At 46.3% G+C, this 22,910-nt stretch overlaps 1 protein-coding gene across 2 annotated transcripts in view; it reads left to right on the forward strand.

Annotated features, from left to right (window-relative positions):
* COG2 (component of oligomeric golgi complex 2) overlaps positions 1 to 21,613 on the forward strand; it is a 51,069-nt gene extending 29,456 nt beyond the window's left edge. Inside the window, exons 9-18 of one of the 2 annotated variants that reach the window (XM_008689535.2) lie at positions 4,060 to 4,186; positions 6,092 to 6,231; positions 10,757 to 10,818; positions 12,398 to 12,549; positions 14,230 to 14,427; positions 15,328 to 15,400; positions 15,688 to 15,833; positions 17,598 to 17,737; positions 19,187 to 19,370; positions 20,933 to 21,613. In XM_008689535.2, coding sequence (XP_008687757.1) covers positions 4,060 to 4,186; positions 6,092 to 6,231; positions 10,757 to 10,818; positions 12,398 to 12,549; positions 14,230 to 14,427; positions 15,328 to 15,400; positions 15,688 to 15,833; positions 17,598 to 17,737; positions 19,187 to 19,370; positions 20,933 to 21,034 — 1,324 coding nt within the window. In that variant the 3' untranslated portion in view covers positions 21,035 to 21,613. The remainder of the gene's footprint in view (positions 1 to 4,059; positions 4,187 to 6,091; positions 6,232 to 10,756; positions 10,819 to 12,397; positions 12,550 to 14,229; positions 14,428 to 15,327; positions 15,401 to 15,687; positions 15,834 to 17,597; positions 17,738 to 19,186; positions 19,371 to 20,932) is intronic. The other variant, XM_008689536.2, reaches the window with a different exon arrangement.
* The last annotated feature ends 1,297 nt before the right edge of the window (positions 21,614 to 22,910 follow it).

Here is a 22,910-nt window from a genome sequence, read left to right on the forward strand (position 1 = left end):
TTCTCCTTAATCAGGTTTGAATTCAAAATTGGTTTCATCATCTGTCTAGAAATATCAATTCAGTTTAATTCAACAAGTTTTATACTGATTGTGGTTAAAGTCATGTTCAATTTTCCCTCCCTCTCTTAGTTCATTTCCGTGGCTTTCCAGTTCTGTTTTATGAATATTCCATTTCCTTCCACCATCGCCATCGTCCCAGTCCAGACCTTTGTCGCCTTTTGTCCGGGATAGCAGGCTCTCCCCATCTGGTCTCCTCGGCTCCACCTGTCCGTCTTCATTGCAGCCCTTGGCTGTCCCATCTCCCCAGAACTCTGCCACCTTCCTAAGTCTTTTGTGGCTTCTCATAGCTCATGGAGGAACATCCAGTCTTCCTGGCGCAGCCTGTGAGGCCCCTGATGCTCTGGTCCCGGTTGTTCTCCACTGTAGAACTTTCCCCCATACCACTGTGGTTCCCGGCCAGACAGTAGCACTTGACCTTCTCTAACACACCTTGTACAGAAGATCCCTGACTTCACATTGGTTCAGCTTACGGTTTTTTGACTTTACGATGGTGCAGAAGTGATGTACATTCAGTAAAAAACGTACTTCACATTTTGACTTTGGTCTTTTCCTGGGCTAGCGATCTGTAGTAGGATCCGCTCTTGTGGTGCTGGGCAGGGGCAGCGAGCACAGCTCCCAGGCAGCCATGCGATCACGAGGGTCAGCAACCAACACACTTACACCATCCTGTTTCTTGCTTTCAGTGCAGTGTTCAGTAAATTGCATGAGATATCAGACTCTTCATCGTGAAATAGGCTTTGTGTTTGGTGGTGTTGTCCAACCGTACGATGCTGTAAGTGGTCTGAGCATATTTAAGGTAGGCTGGGCTGAGCTCTGATGTGCGGTCGGTTAGGTGTATTAAACGCATTTTCAGCTTATGAGATTTCCAACTGAACGATGGGTTTATTGGGAGCTGACTCTGTCGTAAGTCAAGGAACAACTGTGCTGTGTGCTTCTGTGCTTTCCCTCATTGTCTCCTGCCCTTCCCATTCCCTTGTCTTTCTGTTGACCTCTTACTCCACATAAAGCTCCAGCTCAGATACCACTGTTTTTTTAGATTATTTATTAATAATATTATTATTTATTAAATGACAAGATCTCATCCCCAAGGTAAATATTTAATAAATAATTGTATTTATTTATTTGAGAGAAAGCACAAGCAGAGGGAGGGGCAGAGGGCGAAGCAGGGTCCCTACTGAGCAGGGAGCCCAATATGAGGCTTAATCCCAGGACTCTGGTGTCATGACCTGAGCCGAGGGCAGGGGCTTAACCGACTGAGCCACCCAGGCATCCCTGAGATACCGCTTCTTTCAAGAGACCGTCTTTTATCCTGATGTTCAGCGTTAAGCACGTCCTCTGGATTCCAGTACAGGTTGGCTTTTGCCTCTGTTGAGGACTGATGTCCATAGGCTTAGCACATGCTCACCTTCTGCGCTGCCCACCCCTTCCTGCTCACACCTGCTAAAGATAGCAACGACCCAGTGTCTGCAAAATGAAAGAATTAATCTATTTTCAGCATTAAAAAGGCAAATGAGGTCCCTAAACTTTATGAAATAAGCAAGCAATATGTTTGGTCTTGAATTTTTATTCTTTGGAAAGAAAAATCTGGTGTACTAAATATGCCACCTGACCATTGAAGTACCCTGTTTCCACTACGTGATTTTAGAGAAAGCCTGGTTTTGCCACTTGTGTTTAGTAGCCATGAAGATTTAGTTGGATTTGGATTTCATGTGAGAATTTAGAAGTCATGATGTAGGGACATGTGGGTGGCTGTCAGTTGAGTATCTGCCTTCTGCTCAGGTCCTGAACTCTGGGTCCTGGGATCGAGCCCCGTGTTGGGCTCTGAGCTTAGTCTGCTTCTCCCTCTGCCCCGACCCCTGGCTTGTGCTCTGTCGCTCTCAAATAAAATCTTAAAAAAGTCATGATGTAAAATTTAAGAAGTCACAGTTAGGAAACAACCAGTCATTAGATTGGACAAGGCTAGTCTTGGTCCTGAAATGTCAAGTTTCAAAGCTTTCCAAGTTCTTCCACAGTTTTCATTGTGGCAGAATTCATGTAGAAGCCTCAGAAATTTGAGGAATCAATTTTTTTTATTTAAAGATTTATGTGAGAGGGAAGGGGAGAGAGAGTGGGGGAGAGAACATGAGTGGGTGGGGCAGAGGGAGAGGGAGAAGCCAGCTCCCCGCTGAGCAAGGAGCCCAACGCAGGGCTCGATCCCAGGACCCCAAGATCATGACCTCAGCCGAAGGCAGATGCTTCACCACTAAGCCACCCAGGTGTCCCATTGAGGAATTTAAATTGTACCTTAGTAGGTCGTTATTTGCCTCAAGCATCCTCATTATGCCGCCCCTGACCCCCCCTTGCTTAGCTCCTGCCTTCAAATTTCCACACACTTAGCTCAGTGCGTCCCTTGTGCAGTCTTTACTATTTGCCCGTGTTGCCTCAGTATGTGCTCTTTATAATCTGGCAACACCAGTGGCCTGTAGCATTTATCTTCCAAAGAATAAGGATTTACTTTTCTCATTTGCCATCTGGTTCAACTGTTAATCTTGAGGATGTAAATTTTCTCTTGGGGCTTTAAGTAGCTATTTACCTTGGGGATGAGGAGACCTTGTCATTTAATACTGCTTATATTCTGTGCTTCTGTCGTTTTAAAATCCTTAATGTTATTCTTTCCTTCTCTAGATACCTTAATAGAGCTAGTTCTTAGTACGAGGGAAAGTATATATACTACTGTGAAGTGTGGCATTGGGTATGTGGAAGTACGCATCTTCTTTGCCCTCCCCAGCCCTCCTCCAAACCACCGGTGATTTCTTATCAATATTGAACTCTATAGTAAGATTATTTGGTATCCCTTTCTGGAAGTGAGGCATAGCTTCCTTGATAATCCATCTTTCCTGATAATTTTTGCTAAGCAGGAAAATTATGAAAGCATTTTTCTGTTTATTTTTAATACCAGCATAGTAAATCCCGATTTGCTATCACAACTTAGCTACAAAACTCCCAGTTTTGCTGAAATAGGAACTTATATAGAATTGTTCACCATTGTTAAAATTATCTTAAAATAGAGCATAGTGCACAACATACAGCAGTCAGAGTGGGTAGTCGTTGAGGTGGTATTTGCCTCGAAGATATTTAGTTATGTGTCTTTAAGTTCAGGAGAAACTTGAGGAATCTGCCTTATTTATTTACTTATGTATGTAACCATTCCTAACATAGCACTTACTGTATGCTAGGCCCCAGCCTAAATGCTTTACAGATGGTAACCCATATGATGCCCCTGTGATCCACATCCTATCATGTCCATCTAAAGATGAAGACAACCAAACACAGACGTTAAAGGGCCCACGATTTGAACCCAGGCACTCTGGCTCCGAGTGAATGTTTCATCTCAGTGTTGCCTCTCATTGACGTCTGTGACTTAGAAATCCAAAGTCCAGCCCTTTTGCTAAAAAATGCAGAATAAAGCAGGGACACACACACAAAAATTAATGTGGCAAGTTTTTTTTATCAGGATTTGTGATCGAGATTTTACTTGGAACAGTCCTAGAGTTTTAGAACTAAAGGTGATAATTGGAGATGGCTTCATCTTCACAGAACTGTTCGTAATTGGTAAATTAGCGTAATTTACAACGCTTCAGAGTTTAACGGTATTAAGATTGAACGCAAAGATTGCTTTTCCTGTGTTACTAGACTACTTCTTTTCCAAGGTAGAGTGTAAATATGGTGGCCTAATTAGGGGAGGAATCGGGCCAAAGCAGTTTGACACCAGCTTGCTCTCCTGTGTGGTAAATAGAAGAGTCAGGATACAGAGGACATACCAGCTTCAAGGTGAGACTGGGATCAAGGAGTAACATAGAAGTGTGGGGTTCTAAACCAGCTAACTAACAGAGAGAGTTTTTTGTAAAGATTGAAATAAGTTTTAGGGTGAGGAACTTCTAGTAAAATCACCACAGTAGAATTTCGCCCTTTATAAAAGAGCACAGCGTATCTGACTGAGATTTTGCTGTTGTCCTACAGTGAAAAAGGCAATACTGTTCCCGGATATGACTTTTTGGTGAACTCTGTCTGGCCAGAAATAGTACGAGGATTAGAAGAAAAATTGCCTTCTCTTTTTAATCCTGGGAATCCTGATGCATTTCACGAGGTACCTTTTCCTCCATCATCTTGATTCTTGAAGATACTAACCAGAGGCTTGAGACTAATCATATTTTCTGCACAGTTTTGGTTCTGTGGTTTTTTAAAAATAAAAATTTGAGTTCGTGAGTAGCATTTACAAAATTGTTTAATCCAAGTAGTAGTCTCCGATACTTTTGGGAATAAATATTTTAATTTGGGAATGTATACTAAAATCCGGTCTAAACACAATTGTGACTAGATACGTACATTATTTTCTCACTTTAAAAAGAGATCCTAAAGACCATTAAAAACCAGTCTCCTTGCAGTTGTTTTCCATGAAAAATTAGGTTTGCAGATCTGTACTGTATAATTTTTAAGGAAAACAAAAGGTATTGATTGGATTATAAAATCCTTATTAATTTTTAAAGTGTAGAGAGGTAGACAGCACTTGTGGTGAGCCTGTGGCCTAGTGGACTTCAAAAACGGGTAAAACAACAAATTTGGAGCTTTATTATTCCAGAAATACCACTTACCTATTCTCTTGACTAATTGTGTGATGTTAACAGTATGTCGAACGATATGATTACTTGGTGTCACTTGGTAAATTATATGACAGTGATTTTTGTGATTTTAAAAATTAGGGCTCTTAAAAATAGATACTGTAGCAGAATGAAATAGTGGTCTTAGGCATGAACCATTTAAGACCCTTTACGTTTTGCTGTACTCTAGAGAATTGTACTGATCATGTTAGGCTGGGGAGATGTTTCAGCTCAGAAATGACACTTTCTCGTAGCAGGTTGATTTTAGAATTCTAAACCAGTACTTAATGTTGGTGGGTATATTTCAAGCAAGCATAGCATCTGTCAGTTTCTTTCAAAAAATGCTTTCAGCTTTCAGCATTGCTGTGACAAGCTTCTTGTGAAGATAGAAACATTTTTGTATTCCTTTAGCGTCCCATCGTATGCAAAGGTAGATTTGTTCTATCCCAAAAGGATGAATAATACCTTTTCCTCAATTCCACACGCCTAGACCACACTCGGGATTCCGTAAGTGTTGCTCAGAACCAATTGAAAGAGATTAAAAACGTGTGGTATCAAGTGCACTACGATTCTGGCCTAAGCACAGACTTCAGCGTATTTAGGTAAATGGTTTGGGGAGCCAGAATTGAGCCCCTCTTAATTAAGTATATGGAAGGTCCACACACATTCCCTGTAGAGCCTGGGCACTTGGGGCCTGGAGTACCCACAAAGGAATGTGCATTTCATAACAGCTGTGGTTTTGCTCTGCTGACTGACCACGGTTCTGTGTCCTCTATTAGCCTTGTCTTTGGGTAAATTCTCTCTGAGCCTAAACAGAAGAGGAAATGTCATCCTTAAAATACTAGCAGTAGTAGTTACCTGATGGGGTAGTTTTGTGAGCGAAAGTCAGTAGGGCAGTTTTAGGCCCAGTGCACAGGTGGTGAGCGCTGAGTAAGTTTCAGCTGGTGCACGTGTGAGCGCCCTGTCAGCTTTTGTGCTGTTTCGCCTATAGAAATGACGTGATTACTCACCTGGTTTGATTCTATCCTTTTAAAAATGTTCTACTTCTTCTTCTGGAGCGGCAGTGAAAATGATACCACTTAATTTACAGTCTCTTCCAGTTCCGATGGACTAGGTTAGGGGTCCCCTAGAATATGAGAGCTGTCGTTTACAGAGCAGTGGGTTTCCGGATGGGCTTGCCACATAAGACCTTGAGCAGGTCACCGAACCACTTTGGGCATTACCTGATCTTCAAGTCAGGACCTGGGAAGCACGAGCTCTCCAGATCCTTATCAGCTCTGGAAACGGAGTCAAAGTGTTCACCTTCTTTATCTTGCTTACAGCTTTCCCTGTATGTTCCTGTCTCTGGTTAATTTGCTTACAATGAAAATTCCACCTGTTCGTTCTTATTTTAGAAATACACCATAAGTATGGATTTTGTGAGAGCATTTGAACGGCAATGTGGATCACAGGCCAGTGTGAGAAGATTAAGAGCCCATCCTGCCTATCACAGCTTCAATAATAAGTGGAATTTACCTGTTTATTTCCAAATAAGGTCAGTAATTTATTTCCTCCCCTCCCCCCCAGTCTTCTAAAATGGAATTTGAATACCAATGCAGGGTGTTGCTCTGCTTAACAGCCCTCTCTTTGAGATCATCCTACTGTTCCTTGGGAGGCAAAATCTAAAATGGAAACATGCAGGAACTGTCTTGTTTGCCAAAGTTCTGGCTTGCGCGACAGAAAAGTGATTTCGTAATTAGAAGGCTGAGAACACCAGCCTTGGACTGAGGTGGACACTGGGCCTAGCTCCATCCCCCCCCAGCTCCACACACATGACTAGTATGTCCTCATCCAGCCCACAGAGGCAGACAGGAGGGGCTCTGGAGCAGCACGATCTTTCTCCTTTCCCCTTCTCACCACCTGCCTCTGTCAGACAGCGGACGCGGCCCACATCTGTTGTTGGCTTCTCTGGACAGTTCTTTCCCTCAGAGGGAGTGGGGAGAAGCGCAGCCTTAAGTATGCTTTCTATCAGGTTCCATCAATCAGTTTATGAGAATCCTAGTTATTATTCTGGCTTTTCTTTATAATCTTTGACTTTTGTTCTCTCTGTTCTGGAAAATGGTGACGCTTCTAACAGATGTCATGATGATAGCACATATGTAAATAAGTACTTCTGTAAACTATTTGGGGAAATTTAGGATAAACTCTTAGCTACGTATGTTCTGCTAGAAAAGTAGATGAGATCAGGCATTTTTGCAGAGTGTCTTGAATGAGGTCATGGTGAGTTGCTTCATAGCATGTCATTAACTAGAGTGCTTTAGATAGAATGGTCTGTAAAGAGTCATGGGCTTTTTGTTTAAATCTCTGAGTGCTTTCATTATGATGTCCTTTTCCCCAGAGTTCTGAGGGAAAATCACAGGGAAATATATTAAGGATTAGGTACCTTGATTATAATTGTTTGCCATGATTGAGAATGTATGTAATCATCTTCTGATAATGAAATCACAGTTATCAGAATGTTAGGGAAATGCCCTTTCTCATACGACACTGTGTTTTATGCTTAATTTGCCAAGGTCACATCACCACGTAGCTTGTCTCTGAGTAGGAAACTAAGGATTTGTTCATCTAAGGTATTCACGGACCACATTGGAAGTGGTTGTTACAGGATAATCGAGATCAAGCCAGGGCGCAAGAAGCCCTTTGGATTCAGGAGCACAATTTAAAATAGTGAAGCATTATGTCACAGTATAAGACTGCAGTAGAGAAGAGATGTCTGCATTCTACCATTTCTTCTGTAGTCCGCGGTTTGAGTTAGATTGCTTTGGACGCCCAGTACCATCACATCACGTAGTTCTGGCTGCTGCTCCAAACTCCCCTTGCTAGTTGTTTCCCCAGATCCCATGACCCCACGCCTGGGGATCTTGCACTGTCACCCCACCTCCTGGACCCACCCTCCTGGAGCTCCAGTGGGCTGTTTTGGCCCGAGCTCGGGGCTCGGCCAGGCGGGGCCCCACAACGACAGCACAGCCTCGCTTCAGCTGGTTCTCATGGGGCTGGCAACTGAGCCTTAAACTATGTTCAAAGTCAGCCAGTTCCCTGAAAGATTTTGTACCTTCACAAGATTTTAACATTAAGCATTCAAAGGGATTGGTTAACTTTTTGTAAACTATCTTAAAATTTGTGAAATTTTTAAAAATGACGTTTGAGTTACAAAGTGTAGAACTTGTATTCAATATGTTTGTTTTTCCATTTTAAAAATAAATTCAAGTAACACTTTATAGGACTGTTGTGTTGATTTTTACCAGGTGTCGAACTGTTTACTCTGAGGGATGAAAGAAATTTCCACAAACATGACTAGGGTCAGAGTTGTATTGTTATCTCATTCACTTCAGGGTCACTTGAAGCTCAAAGCCAGTGGGGTGGTATGCTTTGACATGTTTATAGGGAGAAATATTCATATTGCACTCTTGGGAACAGATTTATGCTTCTGGTCTGACTGTAGGCCTGTATCCCCATCATCTTAGGAAGAAAGGCAGCACTCCCAGCCAGCACCTTCTGGGAGCACACTTGTACCCCCACACTGTTCCTGATACCCTGCTGGGTCTTCATTTCACTCATTCTTACAGGTGTATTGGAAAGTAGCTTTAGGACTTAGTTTCTAGGAGGAAGAAAATAAATGCAATTCTGACCAAAACTGTGTCAAATTGTCATGAGCCAGTGACTACCTAGAAACTGGTGTTAGTCCCTTAAATGCCAAGGCTAAGTTGTAGGTCCTTTTTAATGGAACTCTTTCTAGAGTATTACATACTCCCAGAACGATCACGGTATATACTATATTCGGTACATGCTGAAGATAGTATGTCTCCTCCTTAATGATGTGGGGTCTCTACAGCATTGACACACTTTCCCTTCACCCTCAAGTGTGCATGTGCATGGAGAAGAGGCGTGTAGAGATGCGGCCTGCAACATTTCTGATCCTGCCGAGCAGAGGGGGTGTCTCATTGCCGTACGAATTTTTATATAAGCACTTTTGGATGCTTGCAGACCTGTAGCATGCATGGAGGAATATGTGTAGAGACCTGCCCCAAACCGAAATTTAAGGATTTAGAAACCTTTTATTTGGGGTTTGCCCTTGTTGCATATATCCTGGCAAGAGCAGAATGGCATCACACGTCCATGTGCAAACTATAGCACGGCTTCTGAAGTTTCACTAAAGTCACTTCTCACTTTTTGCTGTTTTGCAAAAAGGACTATAACCTGTCACTTCAGTCCTGGAAGTTAGCTGCCCAGCACAGCTACGCGACGGGCTGGTGCTGGGCTCCTAGCTGGGAAGGCAGAGCTCTGTCAAGTGACCTGGGCAGTTGTACTTTCACGGCTCTTCCCACTTGGTCGCACAGGCAAAGGGTTGTGTGAAGGCAGCGAGATCCAGGGGTCCTGGTGCGTTTGGTTCTGGTACCTTCTCATGTGTGTGTTCTCGTTGTTAGCATAAATGTACACATAATTTTGTGTCCAATGTCTTTCCTTGCTACTAAATTATATTTGCTCTTCTTACTGCGTGTTGCTTCAAGCCGACCTCTTTGTGTATCACATTCTAGAATGAATGTGCCACACGGTACTCAACCATTTCCTTACTCGGGGCTGTGTAGCTTGCTTTTCCCAGCCATACACAGTGCCTGGTTAGCTCTCAGGCCCTTTCCTTGTCAGAGCTTACTCTGTATTGTATGGATTTTGGAAAAAGTGATGTGAGGGGCCTGAAGCTGAGACCTGGGGCCAGTGTGCTCTCCCCGCTGTAGAGCACCCCTTCCCACTTCTCTTCATTAGGCGCAAGGTCACCCTGCCCCCTTTTGCTGCCATTTTTGGGCTCCCTTCTCTTACCCCACCTTTCTGCCTGTCGCTTGCTCTCCCGTGCCTCCCATCTGCAGCTCGGGGAGATGAGCCTTCTGCGGACTTCCCTGAGCCATAGGAGGATAGGTTCCTTCCACATAGCCTCCAGGAAGCTGTAGGAAACCGGCCAGCTCCAACGGTGCAGGGTGCAGGGCAGCCTTGGGGTCTCTGGCTCTGAGCCGTGTTGCATATTCGTGGAGGGCACAGCTACTGCTCTCTGTCTGATGTGCTGTTCTTTTCATCCTTCAGCCAGTTTCCTTCAGCTCCGTCTCTGAACCGCTCTTAAAAAGCACACATATACTATAAAAAACCCAAACTGCTCAATTAGGTAAATTAATCTTGAGCGTGTGTCAGAATTGATTGCCAGCAAGGGAACTGGCAGGTGACAGGAGCATGCTGGGAAAGGTGTGACGGGGGACGTTACATAGTCGGGAAACAGAACGCTACCTGAGCAGCTAGTTTAAAAAATACACACTTTCATGTCACAAAGTCCTAAACGTGTCCACATCAGTTATTACAACAGAAGTTGGGGGCAGGATGTCTCGATGGCCAGTGGGCCAGCTGAGACACAGGAGAACTGACCAGAAGCGGTGGTGCAGACGCCGGCTGGCCATGCCGACAGGGTGGGCGCCGGACAGCACGAGAGGCTCCACAGAAATGCACAGAGCATGAGTGGCCAGCCGTTGTCGTGCTAACTGGCTGCCTGCTGTGGCTTTTCTCAAGCTTGCAAACAAAGATGCAGAATACAGCCTCCCCGTTCCTTAGTTCGGGTACGTTTATTCTGCTATGATAGTGCAAATCGAGATGGATTGGAGAGACCCACAGTCTCATGGCCGCGAGGGGACGGCACGAGGACAGGCAGGTGGGACTTGCCGGGCATGGCTTCTTGATGGCAGCTGAAACGGGCAGTTTGTTTAGTTTGAAAAACATGGTTTTAGTTGTAATTCCAGTCAGCTGCAAAGAAACAGAAAAACCCTGCATAATAGTGGCTGAATCAAGAGAAAGGTATTCCTTGTTCAGTTAAAAACGTTTGCGAGACTGGGCATTCTACGGCCGGTTGGGCATCACTAAGAATGTCAGACTGAGGGACAAGCCGGTGGAGGAAGTGCCTAGTCCTCGGGAAGGAGGGAGAACAGGTAGGGAAAGGCATCCAGCAGCTGCATAAACCCTAATCTGTGCCCTTGTTTTTGTCTCAGATTTAGAGAAATCGCAGGATCCTTAGAAGCAGCCCTTACGGATGTACTGGAGGACGCTCCAGGTAAATTCCTGAAAGTGACCAGTGGCAGAGTGCCACTCAGTGAGCGAGGGAAGCCCAGCCAGTCACCCCGACCTTGTCCTGTCATGCAGTAGGTTAGACCTTAAAGACGTAACTCAACCTCTTTTTTTTTTAAAGAGGCTAAAAGAAATCAATTTTTTTTGTTTATAGAGCTTCTTTCTTTATAAAAAGAAATGGGATATTGTTTCAGCAGGAAAAGGAAGGAAATCTTGCCATTGGCAAGGGAATGAAGTCAGAGAAAGACAGATACCATATGATTTCACTCATATGTGGAATTTAAGAAACAAAACAAGCGAGCAAAGGGAAGAAAAGAGACAAACCAAGAAACAGACTCTTAACTATAGACACCAAACTGATGGTCACCAGAGGGAAAGGGGAGGGGGGGGAATAAGTGATGGGGATTAAGAGGACACTTACCATGATGAGCATTGAGTCATATACAGAATTGTTGAATCACAATATTGTACACCTGAAACCAGTACAACACTGTATGTTAACTATACTGGAATTAAAATAAATTTTTATTTTATTTTATTAAAGATTTTATTTACTTGTCAGAGAGAGAGAGCACAAGCAGGGGAAGAGGCAGGCAGAGGGAGAAGCACGCTCCCTGCTGAGCAAGGAGCCCGAAGAGGAGCTCGATCCCAGAATCCCGGAATCATGACCTGAGCTGAAGGCAGACTCTTAACCGACTGAGCCACCCAGTCATCCCTAAAATAAAATTAAAAAAAAAAAGCTTTAAGAATATAGGAAGCAGACCTCATTTTTGTTTCTGAATATAACATGGCAAGGAGATTAGCCCCTGGTGATCAGCTCTTTGTGTAGCAAACTGGCTTCCATCTGCTTTCATCCCAGGTGGAGGTAAATATCAGGATGGCCCTTCCCTCCTGGAGGATGATTCACAACTGGGGTTCCTGTGCCAGGCCTCTAGAGCCCTTGGCCCCCATCCTGGGGTAGTGAGCAGGTGACCGTGGTTGGCGGGTTCCAGACATGCTTGCCTTCCTCCACAGCCTCATTAATCTCATGTCCTGCAGTCCTTCCTGGTGGCCACTCGCATGCTGTATGGCTCTTTCCATAGCCACACAGGTCTCTAGGCTGCCCCACTGAAACTTCTCATTTCTGTGTGGCTAAGTCAGCCTGGACTGCACGGTTTTAGCCTCAGAGTTGGTCTTCACCCGTCTTTGCCAAACATGGTCATACGTCACTGACTTCCTGCATATAAATAGCATGTTCAGGTAGAGGAACAGAAGAGCAGACAAATGAAACAGGACAAATTCAGAACCAAAGTCGGAACCCTCGCAAGGGACCGCCACTCCTGCTTGTGTTTACTGATGTATAAAGTACCTGTTAACAAATGATTTAACATAATGCTGTACGTGCTTAATATTTATCAAACACCTGGGAGGGAGAATTGTGTAAAGTTAGAAAACGCATTGCCACGAAAGACGTGGTGGCGTGAATGGATTATGGCCCCCTTCTGCACTCCTGAATTATACGTTGAAAATGTTCGGATTGAGCCCTGAGTTGCCTGAGATTCCGTACGTGTCTGTTTCCTCTCCAGCTGGCAGCTCGTTTTGCCTCTTGGCTTCTCACAGGACGTGGGGCAGCCTGCAGCGCTGCTGGTCAGACGAGATGTTCTTGCCGGTGCTGGCGCCTCGTCTGTGGAGGCTCACGCTGCAGATCCTGGCTCGGTACTCCGTGTTCGTCAGCGAGGTGAGGGCTGGCCGCGCCGCCCCCCGACACCGGCGCTAACGCCAGCGCTCTTAGGGATTCCACGCACCTTCCGCGAAACGTGCTCAGCTGTTACAAGGTTGTCATGAGAGGTTAATCTGGAGGCCGACAGTAGGCGCATTTCTCATTTCGTGGCTGGTGTTTTCACTCTTGCCACCCTCGCCTTTACGGGCGTTTACGATCCCGCACTCAGTGCTTCGTCTTGTGGGAAAGCTCTGCGCTGTTGAGCTCGTATTCCCTTCTCCAAGCCCGCATCTTTGAGATGCCTCCAAATTAAAACAAAGATGCTCATTTTAATGAAAAGGAGTGGAAGTAAAAATACACACATTTTAATCGTATTTGGAAGCTTAAAAAAAAAATCATACGATCATCGAGATGAAAAGGTAGGAAAACTAACCTTTCCTTCATTTCAAAATATCCTACTCTTTTCCTTGTCAAGGTAGTTGAATATATTAAATATCTGCATGCCTATGAAGATTTATTAGGTTTAGTGCGTAAAGCATTCGTACAGCTCAGCACGCAGGCAGGCCCCACACCAGCGTCTTGGTGTCAGAGAGACCCTGCCTCCTGGACAGTCTCAGGCGACAGACACGCAGCCGGTTCAGTGTGATGAGTATGAGAATACTCACGTATTTCCGTGCGTGTGCTAGCTCTCGGGAAGGACAACACGAAGAAGCCTCGTCTGTGGAAGGAATACAGTCTTAGTTGCAGCAGGAGATGAGCACGTCGTCGTGTTGGGAGTGTTCTGGTGGAAGGAGTGCAGGCTTTAGTCAGAATCAAACCGAGGTTCTGCCACTTTTATATTTCGTGGCTTTGGGAAAATTAGCTCTGGGAGTCCCAAATTCTTCATCTGTAAAGTGGGGAAACAGCTTCCGTATGTGGTTGTGAGGAGTAAAGAGATCATTTGTTGACCAACAGATTGTTGACGGAAGTGCCTGGCAGATCCTGGGAGATCAGTGGAAGCCAGTTTTCTTTTTCCCTTTTGCCTTCTTCTGCTCAGAAGGGTCTTAGCAGACCAGGCTGCCCATCAAGCTGTTTCTGAAGACCACCGTGCAGTCGGTTCTGGGGGCACAGAGGGGTTGGTGCGAGTCTTCAGTCAGATCTGAGTCGGCTGCGTCATGCATTCCTACCAGCCAGCAATTCTTACGTCTCTAATAAATTATTTTGCCTCGAACATTCATTATTCCATTTTTTTCTTGATGCCAGGGTACTTCTCTCTGGTTTTTCCCTTGTAACAGTACGTGATGTGAATAACACTTTTGTTTGTATTGTTTGAAGCATAATGAGGCTTGGATTTTGATTTTCTTATCCTTACTAATTACAATGCTGAATTTACCAAGCACACTTGGTAAATGATTTACCTAATAGAATTAATGAAATTTTTTAAATTGTGATGTTCCAGAAATTAATTTTCGTTCAGTTTAGGGACCTATTTTATTTTTGCCAATTACTTTTTATCACCGGAAATTAGACACAGGTTTAAGGAGGATAAATGTACGTGGGGTTGTAGCTTGACCTTATTTCTCCTTGTCTTGCTTTCGTTGGTAAACTTGTAGTGAATACTTTGTAGATAGCTATCACTTTAGGTAAGCTGTTGACCCACAAAAATAAAAGCTCAGAGATGTTGCTGGTGGAAAAGTAATCATTGAAATGGTTTTTCAGCTTTTACTCAGGCCCATCTCTAATGAAAGTGCCAAGGATTTTAAAAAGCCTTTGGTAACTTGTAGCAAAGACCCTTCAGTTGCCCAAGGAAGTGGTGAAGACCAAGGAGGTGGCCCTTCAGAGACCAAGCCTGTGGTCTCCATTTCCAGTACGCAGCTTGTGTATGTGATTGCAGACCTGGACAAGCTTCAGGAGCAGGTAGGCCTGTGTCCCGGGAGAATTCCAGGTGCTCACTTCAGTGTTGCCACAGAAAGCAGTATGTGCAAAGATCTGACACCGTATGGCCTCACGAGGCTTAGAATCGTGAGGCCCAGGGGTACCTCGAGAGAACGTGTTCATCTGCCCTCCGAGGTGTTTCTCCAGCTTTACCCCCCAGGTGGGCTCCGTTCCTCCTTGCTTATCAGTCTAGTCACGAACTGGGTGAACCTGGGGCCTCTGCTTCCTTTCCGGTGGTGCTGTGATGAGCTCCAAGCGAGCCACGCCGCACAGTTCATTAGCTCTGCTTACTCCATGAGGCACGATCACTAACGGGTTGGAGCTTAATTGTCTCTACCCCACTTGACCACATATTTCCTGGTAACGTTTAATCTTCAGCTGTACTTTGAAAGTGCTCAACTGTTAAAACGTCTCCCTCTGTTTTCCCGGATAGGGGTCCATGTTTGGGGCCTTTATCATTAATTAAGAGGGCTTTGTGGGCCGAATGTGTGTGTGAGTGCTCTGGTACATAATTCCGCTCTCCTCCGGCTTAAATATATTGTGGTGCTTGAACAAATATATGTTTTGAGCAAAAACAAGGTCTTTGTTGCAAGCTTGTTTTGGTACCCGGGAGAGCCACAGAATAGAAAATGGTTTTCATATTCCCTGGGCCAGTTAATAGCCATGCACTGCTGTTTCCCATGTTGTTGGAGTCTGTTTTTGTGAAACAGAATTTCTGTTTTGTGAAAGTTTTACTTTCTTCTGATGAAGATGACAGAAAGTCCCAAGTTTAGTTTCAGTATTCATTAACAATATTTTAGGGTTTTATAGATGCAAATAGAATTGCCTCTTCCTTTGCTTTATAAAAAGTAACTGAATATATGAAGTGTGTATTTATTTCAGCTTCCAGAACTCTTGGAAACAATCAAGCCAAAACTTGAAATGATTGGCTTTAAGAATTTTTCTTCTATCTCAGGTAAAAAATGAATCTTTAGACCTAGCAAATCTTTGAATAAGAAATCATTTAAAATGAAACTTTAGAGCTTGTAGGATATATTTACCATTTTCTTCTCTAGTTGTAAATCCTTGGTTGTTTCTGTATTCTGTTCTGTGATTTTAAATTCTCTGAATGAGATATTTTGTTTAATTCTAATGATTTGATTTGATTTATTGTCGTATACTCTCTAAATACTATGACACTGTCTAATTTAAGATTCACTTCTGGGCCGAAGTAAGTGGTCACATGCAATCTTTCTGTCTCAGCAGCAGCCCTGGAGGACTCCCAGGCGTCTCTGGCAGCCTGTGTCCCTGCCTTAAGTAACAGGATCATCCAAGACTTAAGTGAGTCTTGCTTCAGTTACCTGAAAAGTGCCCTGGAGGTCCCCAGGCTTTACCGAAGAACCAACAAGGTCAGCACCACTCACTGGAAAGAATTCTGAGGTGGGAAATATATAGTAGGAAAGCTACCGAGGGAGGGAGTGGTTGAGCAAGACACAGAGAGGTAGGTTCCCAGGGCAGCCTGAGGCAGAGCTAATCGGCCTCATCCAAAGACTGTTTTTTTGCGGGAAGGGGCCCCCGCAGGTGGATGGTTATGGCCAGCTGCTTTGGGAATTGGAGTCAGACAGTACAGACTTGTTCAGGATTCCTGTGGCCTTAAGGAAAGATAGTCATTTCAAAAGAAAGCATTTTTATAAAATATGTTTGACTCATACTCTTTTGGTCTTTGTATCTTATATTTGAAAAATATTGAATTTACCTTGTTCGCTTCATATTATCCTAGTAAGTACCTGCTTTCTTCTGTTCTTTAACTCGATAAGATTTGAAAAGCTGCATTAAGAATATGGAAAGCATTTCTGGGGTGAAAAAGCGTGCATGCACACTGGCGTTCAAAGTCGAATTCTCCTGTCGTCACATTTTATAGAATGGCGATTTGGGGACTTCGTGTTGACCAGTGGTGTAGGTTCCCCTCCTGAGCTCTTATTTTCGGGCATTTATATGCCCGTTTCCTTCTTGCTGTGCGTCACTTAATTTTCCATCGAATTTTCTTTCTTCCCAATTGTAGAGTTGGATGTTAGGCAGTTTACTACTAAAATTATTTTCAAGAACTCTGAAAATTTCCCAGGACACTGTGCTGTGTGCTCCTGCACACGCCCTGGTTCAGGGCAGCCTCTGCGTGTGCTGAGCGGGGGCCTCTTGTCCCGTTTGTGTCACTCTTCGCGTCCGACTCGGTGTTGCGGAGGCAGCGAGGGCTGAACTGAGCTGGAGCAAATCTCTTTTGTGGCTGTTCTTCTTCTCCTTTTAAAATCTGGGGTGTGCGGTAGGATTACCACTTCCAGCAACAGTACTTTGTCACCTGATTTTCCCTTTCTGGTCTGACTTGAAGCTCCCACTTCAAAGTGGGAGAGAGAGGGGCGCCTGGGTGGCACAGCGGTTAAGCGTCTGCCTTCGGCTCAGGGCGTGATCCCGGAGTTATGGGATTGAGCCCCACATCAGGCTCCTCCGCTAGGAGCCTGCTTCTTCCTCTCCCACTCCCCCTGCTTGTGTTCCCTCTCTCGCTGGCTGTCTCTATCTCTGTCGAATAAATAAATAAAATCTTAAAAAAAAAAAAAAAGTGGGAGAGAGAGACCTACTTTATATTCCCAAATACGTTAATTTTCTTCTGGTAAGCTACCAACTTTCCCTGTCTGTTCAATACGATGTTAATATGTTTACCAGGTGCTTGTGGGTCACATACTCTCATTTGTTCTTCTATAAAGTGAATGCCGGTGTCCTTGTTTTCAGATGAAGCTAAAACTAAGGAAAGTGAGATTACTCACCCTAGATCCTTGCTCCTCCGTCTGTCTACCGGCAGCCTTGGCATCGCCCGGTGGGAGCTCGTTAGAAATGCGCAGTCTCGAACACAGCTCTCCCTCTGCCCCCCTCCGCCCTGGTACATACTTCAGTGCTTGTTCTCGTTCTCTCTCCATCTCTGGCTCTAAACACGATTTTCCCTTGCCTTACGCTGCTGGGCCCCCTCGTGTTCTCCAAGGATCTTTCTGCAGACAGCTGTGGGGGAGGGAGGGAGTTTGTTCTTGTCGCAAAACTCGTACATCAGTAGCATCTCTTTGAAGTTTGAGTAACTTACTCTGGTTTTTGTGTGTATATTTTTTTAACCCCTACTGTCATTATTCCAGGAGGTGCCAACAGCAGCCTCCTCTTACGTGGACAGTGCTCTGAAGCCATTCTACCAGCTTCAGAGTGGGCACAAGGATAAGCTCAAACGGGCAATGATTCAGCAGTGGCTGGAGGGCGCACTTTCGGAGAGCACTCACAAGTAAGTACCTGAGACGGCGGCTGTGCCACACGTTCTCAGACAAGCCCTGAGTCAGAGACCACTGAGCCATCGGAGGGTTGCACGTGGACAAGGCAGTGAGCGCATCAAATCAGTGTGTCGCCAGACGGGTCAGGCACAGGCGCTCAGTCCTTCCGTCTGTGTTGATGGTTGAGCTGCGTTCACTCCACTCGCCCTGCACCCAGAGAGCATCGGGCCGCCTGCCTCCCGGTGTCCCCGGGGTTCACACTGGCCCCGCACCTCCCTGAGCACGCCCGGGCTTTGCTGCCCGTCATGCGCCTCATGCAGGCCTCTTTCTGCAAGTCCAGGCCACCTTTTTCTTCGAAGATCCTTTCTCTCCTCAGCCGTGTCTGCAGTGGCTGTGATCCCGCCACATAATCAAAGGCTCATCCCGGTGAGGCCGCTTTTGTCTAGAAAACATACACTCTGAAGTATCATTACAACGAGTAAATGTTTTGTGTCTAAAACCCTGCAGCCCTTGAAAACATAAGGAAGTCTTCGGCATCCTTGTGGTTGAATGTCTCTTCATTTCTCATTTAATCGACTCTTCCCCAAGTGCCAGCATTGAGTGATGTCAAAAGTATATCACTGTTTTATTATTGAATTTTGTTTAATTATTTTGCAATAATATTTGATTTATCTCACTTGCCCCTGAATTAAGTGACGTGCGGGTTAATTTAGAACATGAGTTACTAACAGTATTGTTGTTGTGGGCACATACATTCCGAGTGCCAAGTCACCAGCTTGTAAACAAAGTTTTGAAACGCAACTCATTTGTTTTTTGCAAATTTCATTGCGAATAATGTGAAGGTAATTAGTTTTATTTAAAAATTTGAAATGCTTCCATTCTTTAAAAGATGAACTGTTCCTAGAACAGACTATAAATGAGTCTGTTACTTGCACTTGGGGAATGAGCTCCAGCTGCTCACCCTTCACGTGGGAAAGACCATTTGGCCCACAGTTTCCTCTTAGTGTTCGGGAGTAAAATTGTACACGTACGTATTTCTTCAGTTCTGAGGGAATGCAGTGCTACGGAGTCAAGACCCGCTCTTTGGGGGCACCTGGGTGGCTCAGTCAGTTAAGCATCTGCCTTTGACTCGGGTCACAATCCCCGGGTCCTGGGATTGAGACCCCCATTAGACTCCCTGCTTAGCAGGGAGTCCGCTTCTCCCTCTCCCTCTGCTGCTCCCCCTGCTTGTGTGCTGTCTGTGTCTCTCTCTGTGTTGAATAAATAAAATCCAAAAAAGACCCCAAAACCCTATTTTTTTTTCAGTTTTAAGAAACATTGACAAATTTACCATGGCTGTTTTTTTTATTGGAAATGAATTTCTGTCTTAAAAATCTCTTGTTTTGGCCCTCAAAGCCAGTTCATCTGTTTGGGGGCACACACAAACACCTCGGTCTCACCAGTGATTGTGTCGTGTGCTCCAGGTACTACGAAACCGTGTCAGACGTTCTGAGCTCGGTGAGGAAAATGGAAGAGAGCCTGAAAAGGCTGAAACAAGCCAGGAAAAGCACTCCCGCCAACCCCGTCGGTCCCAGTGGCGGTGGCATGAGCGACGATGACAAGATCAGGCTGCAGTTGGCCTTGGATGTGGAGTACTTGGGAGAGCAGGTAAGCCCCGAGCCATCGTCAGCCCGGTGCATCTGACGCGAGTTCTGTGGGCCCAGCGGTCTCTTGGTGGCTCCCCCGAGCCTGTACTTGCTGCCAAGGGGGCAGGGGGTGTCAACTCCTGGGGCTCGAAGAGTGGGTCAGGACCCCAAAATACTTGAAGGAAAAGGGCGTGCATAACCAAATACTAAACATTGACAGTTGAGGTCCGACAACCTCCTCCTGGCTCAGGGGCGCCTGTGTTCATGAGGCCCACTTGAGTGTGAGCTCACAGACAAGATGGCGTCTTATTCGTCCACCGCCTGCAGAGTGCCCAAGACGTAATCAGGTGGTTAGACTAACTAGAAGAACATTAGCCCGTGGATTTCTCAGTGTGGCCCTTGAGAAATCTCTGAGCCTGACTTCTCTGCTTCCCTGGCTGAGTTTTCGGTTTTCCCTCAAACACAGGTTTTAGAGTCACAGCGGATGGACGAGCATTGCTGTACACAGTGTCACTTAGGAGGCCGATAGGGGTTCTGTGCAAGGCCTCCGTTCACACTGGGTGACTTGCTCAAGGATCGTGAAGCTTCTCGTCCTTGAGCAACTGGCTTTCTAAACTGTTTAGGTTCGCTGTATAGCACAGGCCCTCCAGGAAGGTCTTCTGCTAGAGGAAAGGAAGTGAGAGCCTGAAGTCTCCATCAGGAGATACTTGGCTTTCTAGCTCGCTGAGGACTCTCCCACGTCAGGGTCATCACTGGAGATCCAAATTTTGCTGCTTTGAGGTGAATTTAGAGATATATCCTGGCAGAAGTCCATTGCCCTGTTTCTTTATTTCACAAGAGAAACTTATCGAGTCTTTTTACAAGCAAGACAATTTGTTACAGCAATATGAAGAACAAAGAAGCCAAAGAAAGAAAGGGAGGGGTGGGAGGGTAGCAGCAGGGGGACGAAAAGAAATGGCACTCCTTGGTTCCAGTCCCCAGAATGAGCAGCAGTGTGCCAACAGAAGCTAAATCTGGTGTAGATTTTTCCAGATTTTCGTGTGTGTGTGTGTGTGTGTGTGTGCGTGTGTGTGGTGCTTGCTGCTGTTAAAAGCAGGAACACGGTCTGCCACGACTCGGTTACCACAGTAATCCACGGTGCTCGCTCTGCCACAGCGTCCACAATTCATCAGGCTCTGAGAAAAGGTTGTTGGTGGCATGTGAAGAAGTGAAGAGCTCAGGCCAGTGCTTTTTTGAAAACTCTCCAGTTAAAAAATAGTTCACTTGATGATTCTTTTTGTGTGAATTTTCTTTTGCGGTCCACAAAAGAGCCTCTTATGCTGGTAAGAGCCTGGCGTGATGGACTGAGATAAATGAACATGCTGGCTTCTTAGAATGCTAAGTGTTTAGCCCCGAAATGGGAAGCTTGACCACGAGTCAGTCCTTTGGTGTGAAGGGAAATATACCCCGCCACTCATTGGGGAGCGCTCTTTTTCTGGGTTCGTGGAGGGTGGGGGTGGGTATTCTGTGTGTCCTTTATAAGGGTCTTTTGTTTGCATTCGGCTGAAACCACAGGACCTTTATTTGCTCTCATGGCCTTTGCAGATACAAAAGATGGGCCTGGCAACAAAGGACATAAGAAGCTTCCCCGCCCTCGCAGAGCTGGTCGCTGCCGCCAAGGACCAGGCAACGGCAGAGCAGCCGTGAGCATCTTGGAAGAGCCTGCGGGGAGAGGAGAGTTGGACGTCGAGCCCGAGGGGAAGAAAGTGGCTCTGTCCTCTTTCCAGGTCTCCGTGGCCCAGAAGTGCTTCCACGGCGTCTCCAGCAACAGGCCAGTGCCGCTCCTCTCTGCACACTTGGGTCTCTTGTTGCCCAGAACAGAACACAGAAGCCTTTTTCCGTTGTATGGAAGATCGTTTTTAAGACACTTGAAACTTTCTACTATAGTTTACAGAGCAAATTATTTTATTTTTATTGTAAATCTTAGCGTGGAAGAGCCGATTTCTAAAATACGATTAGAGTAAATAGCGGTGTGTGGCTACGGAAAGTTGGCCCCCTGGCCCCGCAGCGGGAAGCACCCGCCTGCAGGGGTGACTGCGAGAGGGCTCAGCCTCCCGTGCCGGGCCGTAACCGTGCAGGTGGCGCTCTGAGAGGCGGGAAGCAGCTCTCCTCCATTCTCCCAGTGGGCGTTCAGCGAGAGTGCTTCCGCTCACGGTGTCGCTCCTGGCCCGAGTTGGAACCAGGAGGGAAGACATAGTCCCTGAATAAAAGACGTGTCTTCCAAAAGCGCATGTGGCCTTTACTTGTGGATCCAGGGCAGGTTAAATGGTGGTCCCCCCAGTGCCCTGTGGGGCGTGTTTCCTCCAGGACACCTGCCTCCCACAGCCCTCAGCCGTGGGGCCTGCCGGTGGAGACCTCCTACAGGTGTGGGAGGTGACAAGGCCTGAGGCCCTGTGTGTCGGGAGGGAGAGGCTGGCTGCAGGGATGTCTGGAAGAGGTCGGAGCACGAGGTGGGCTGCTGCTGACCAACCCCACGAAGGCAGGCGCGCTTCTCCCTCCAGCTTGCGTTTCCTTGCGTCTCAGTCTCCTTTGTTCAAAGTTCAGCTCTGGGGAGAGAAGGGAAGAGAATAAGAGGCAATTAAGAAAGCAGGTCTGGGAGCTAGTGGGAATTATTTTGTTTTTTGTTTTAAGTGCAGTGATGAGGCAGAGTTAGAGAAATAGGGGGCACGAGAAGAACCCCAGTAAAAGCAAGAGCAGCAGTGAGGGCAGCCCGAGCTCCAGGCCGTGTGGCTCCCCCTCTGTTCAGGGCCTGCGCCTGTGCCCTTTGGAGGAGGACTGCGTGCTGGCTTTAGCCATGAGCGCCCTGCCCCGGCTGGAGCGGGCCCTCTGCGTGGTGCTGGGCCTGTCGGCCGCAGGGGGTGCTTGGGAAGGAATGCTGGACATAATGTGAGAGCGAGCAAAGCTGACCTGGAACCAGTGGAGATAAACTGGCACCCACGTTTGTCTCTTGCTGTCTCCAGACCCACGTTCCGTGAGGGGGTTCTGCAGAAATTGTGTTTCTGCACACACCCCCAGCCTAGGATTTGAGGGAGCCGAAGGAGATCCAGCGGGGTCCTTCCACCCCATGCCAGCAGGCAGGCCTGCAGCTCCGCAGGACCTGTGTGAGCCGCCACAGTGGCTGGCCCTGCACTCGCCTCTGCGTGTAAACTTACACCCTTGTGGGTAACGCCACCCTCCCACTGTGCCCAGCAGGACCTTCTGGGAGCCGAGACCCAGCCTGCCAGGCTGACGAGCTCTGCCTACCTGCCTACAATCTGCTCAGCGGCCACGTGGCTGAGGCCTCCAGCCAGCCCAGCACGAGTCAACACTAGCCTCCAAGTGGGTCCCCTCTGCCTGGTTGCTTTGCCTTTCTCATTTGTTTCAAAACGTGGTTGACGGGGATCCAATGTATTAGCCCTTCCAGCTCCATGTTATCCCCACTATGCAGACGAGGAAACCGAACTCAAGGAGTTAAGATAGCTAACAAGCGAAATTTAAACCCAGGCAAGATAGTTCTAGAGTCCAGTTTGTTCACCACTGGGTA

Source organism: Ursus maritimus, unplaced genomic scaffold, assembly GCF_017311325.1.
Source record: "Ursus maritimus isolate PB19 unplaced genomic scaffold, ASM1731132v1 scaffold_7, whole genome shotgun sequence".
NCBI classification, from domain to species: domain Eukaryota; kingdom Metazoa; phylum Chordata; class Mammalia; order Carnivora; family Ursidae; genus Ursus; species Ursus maritimus.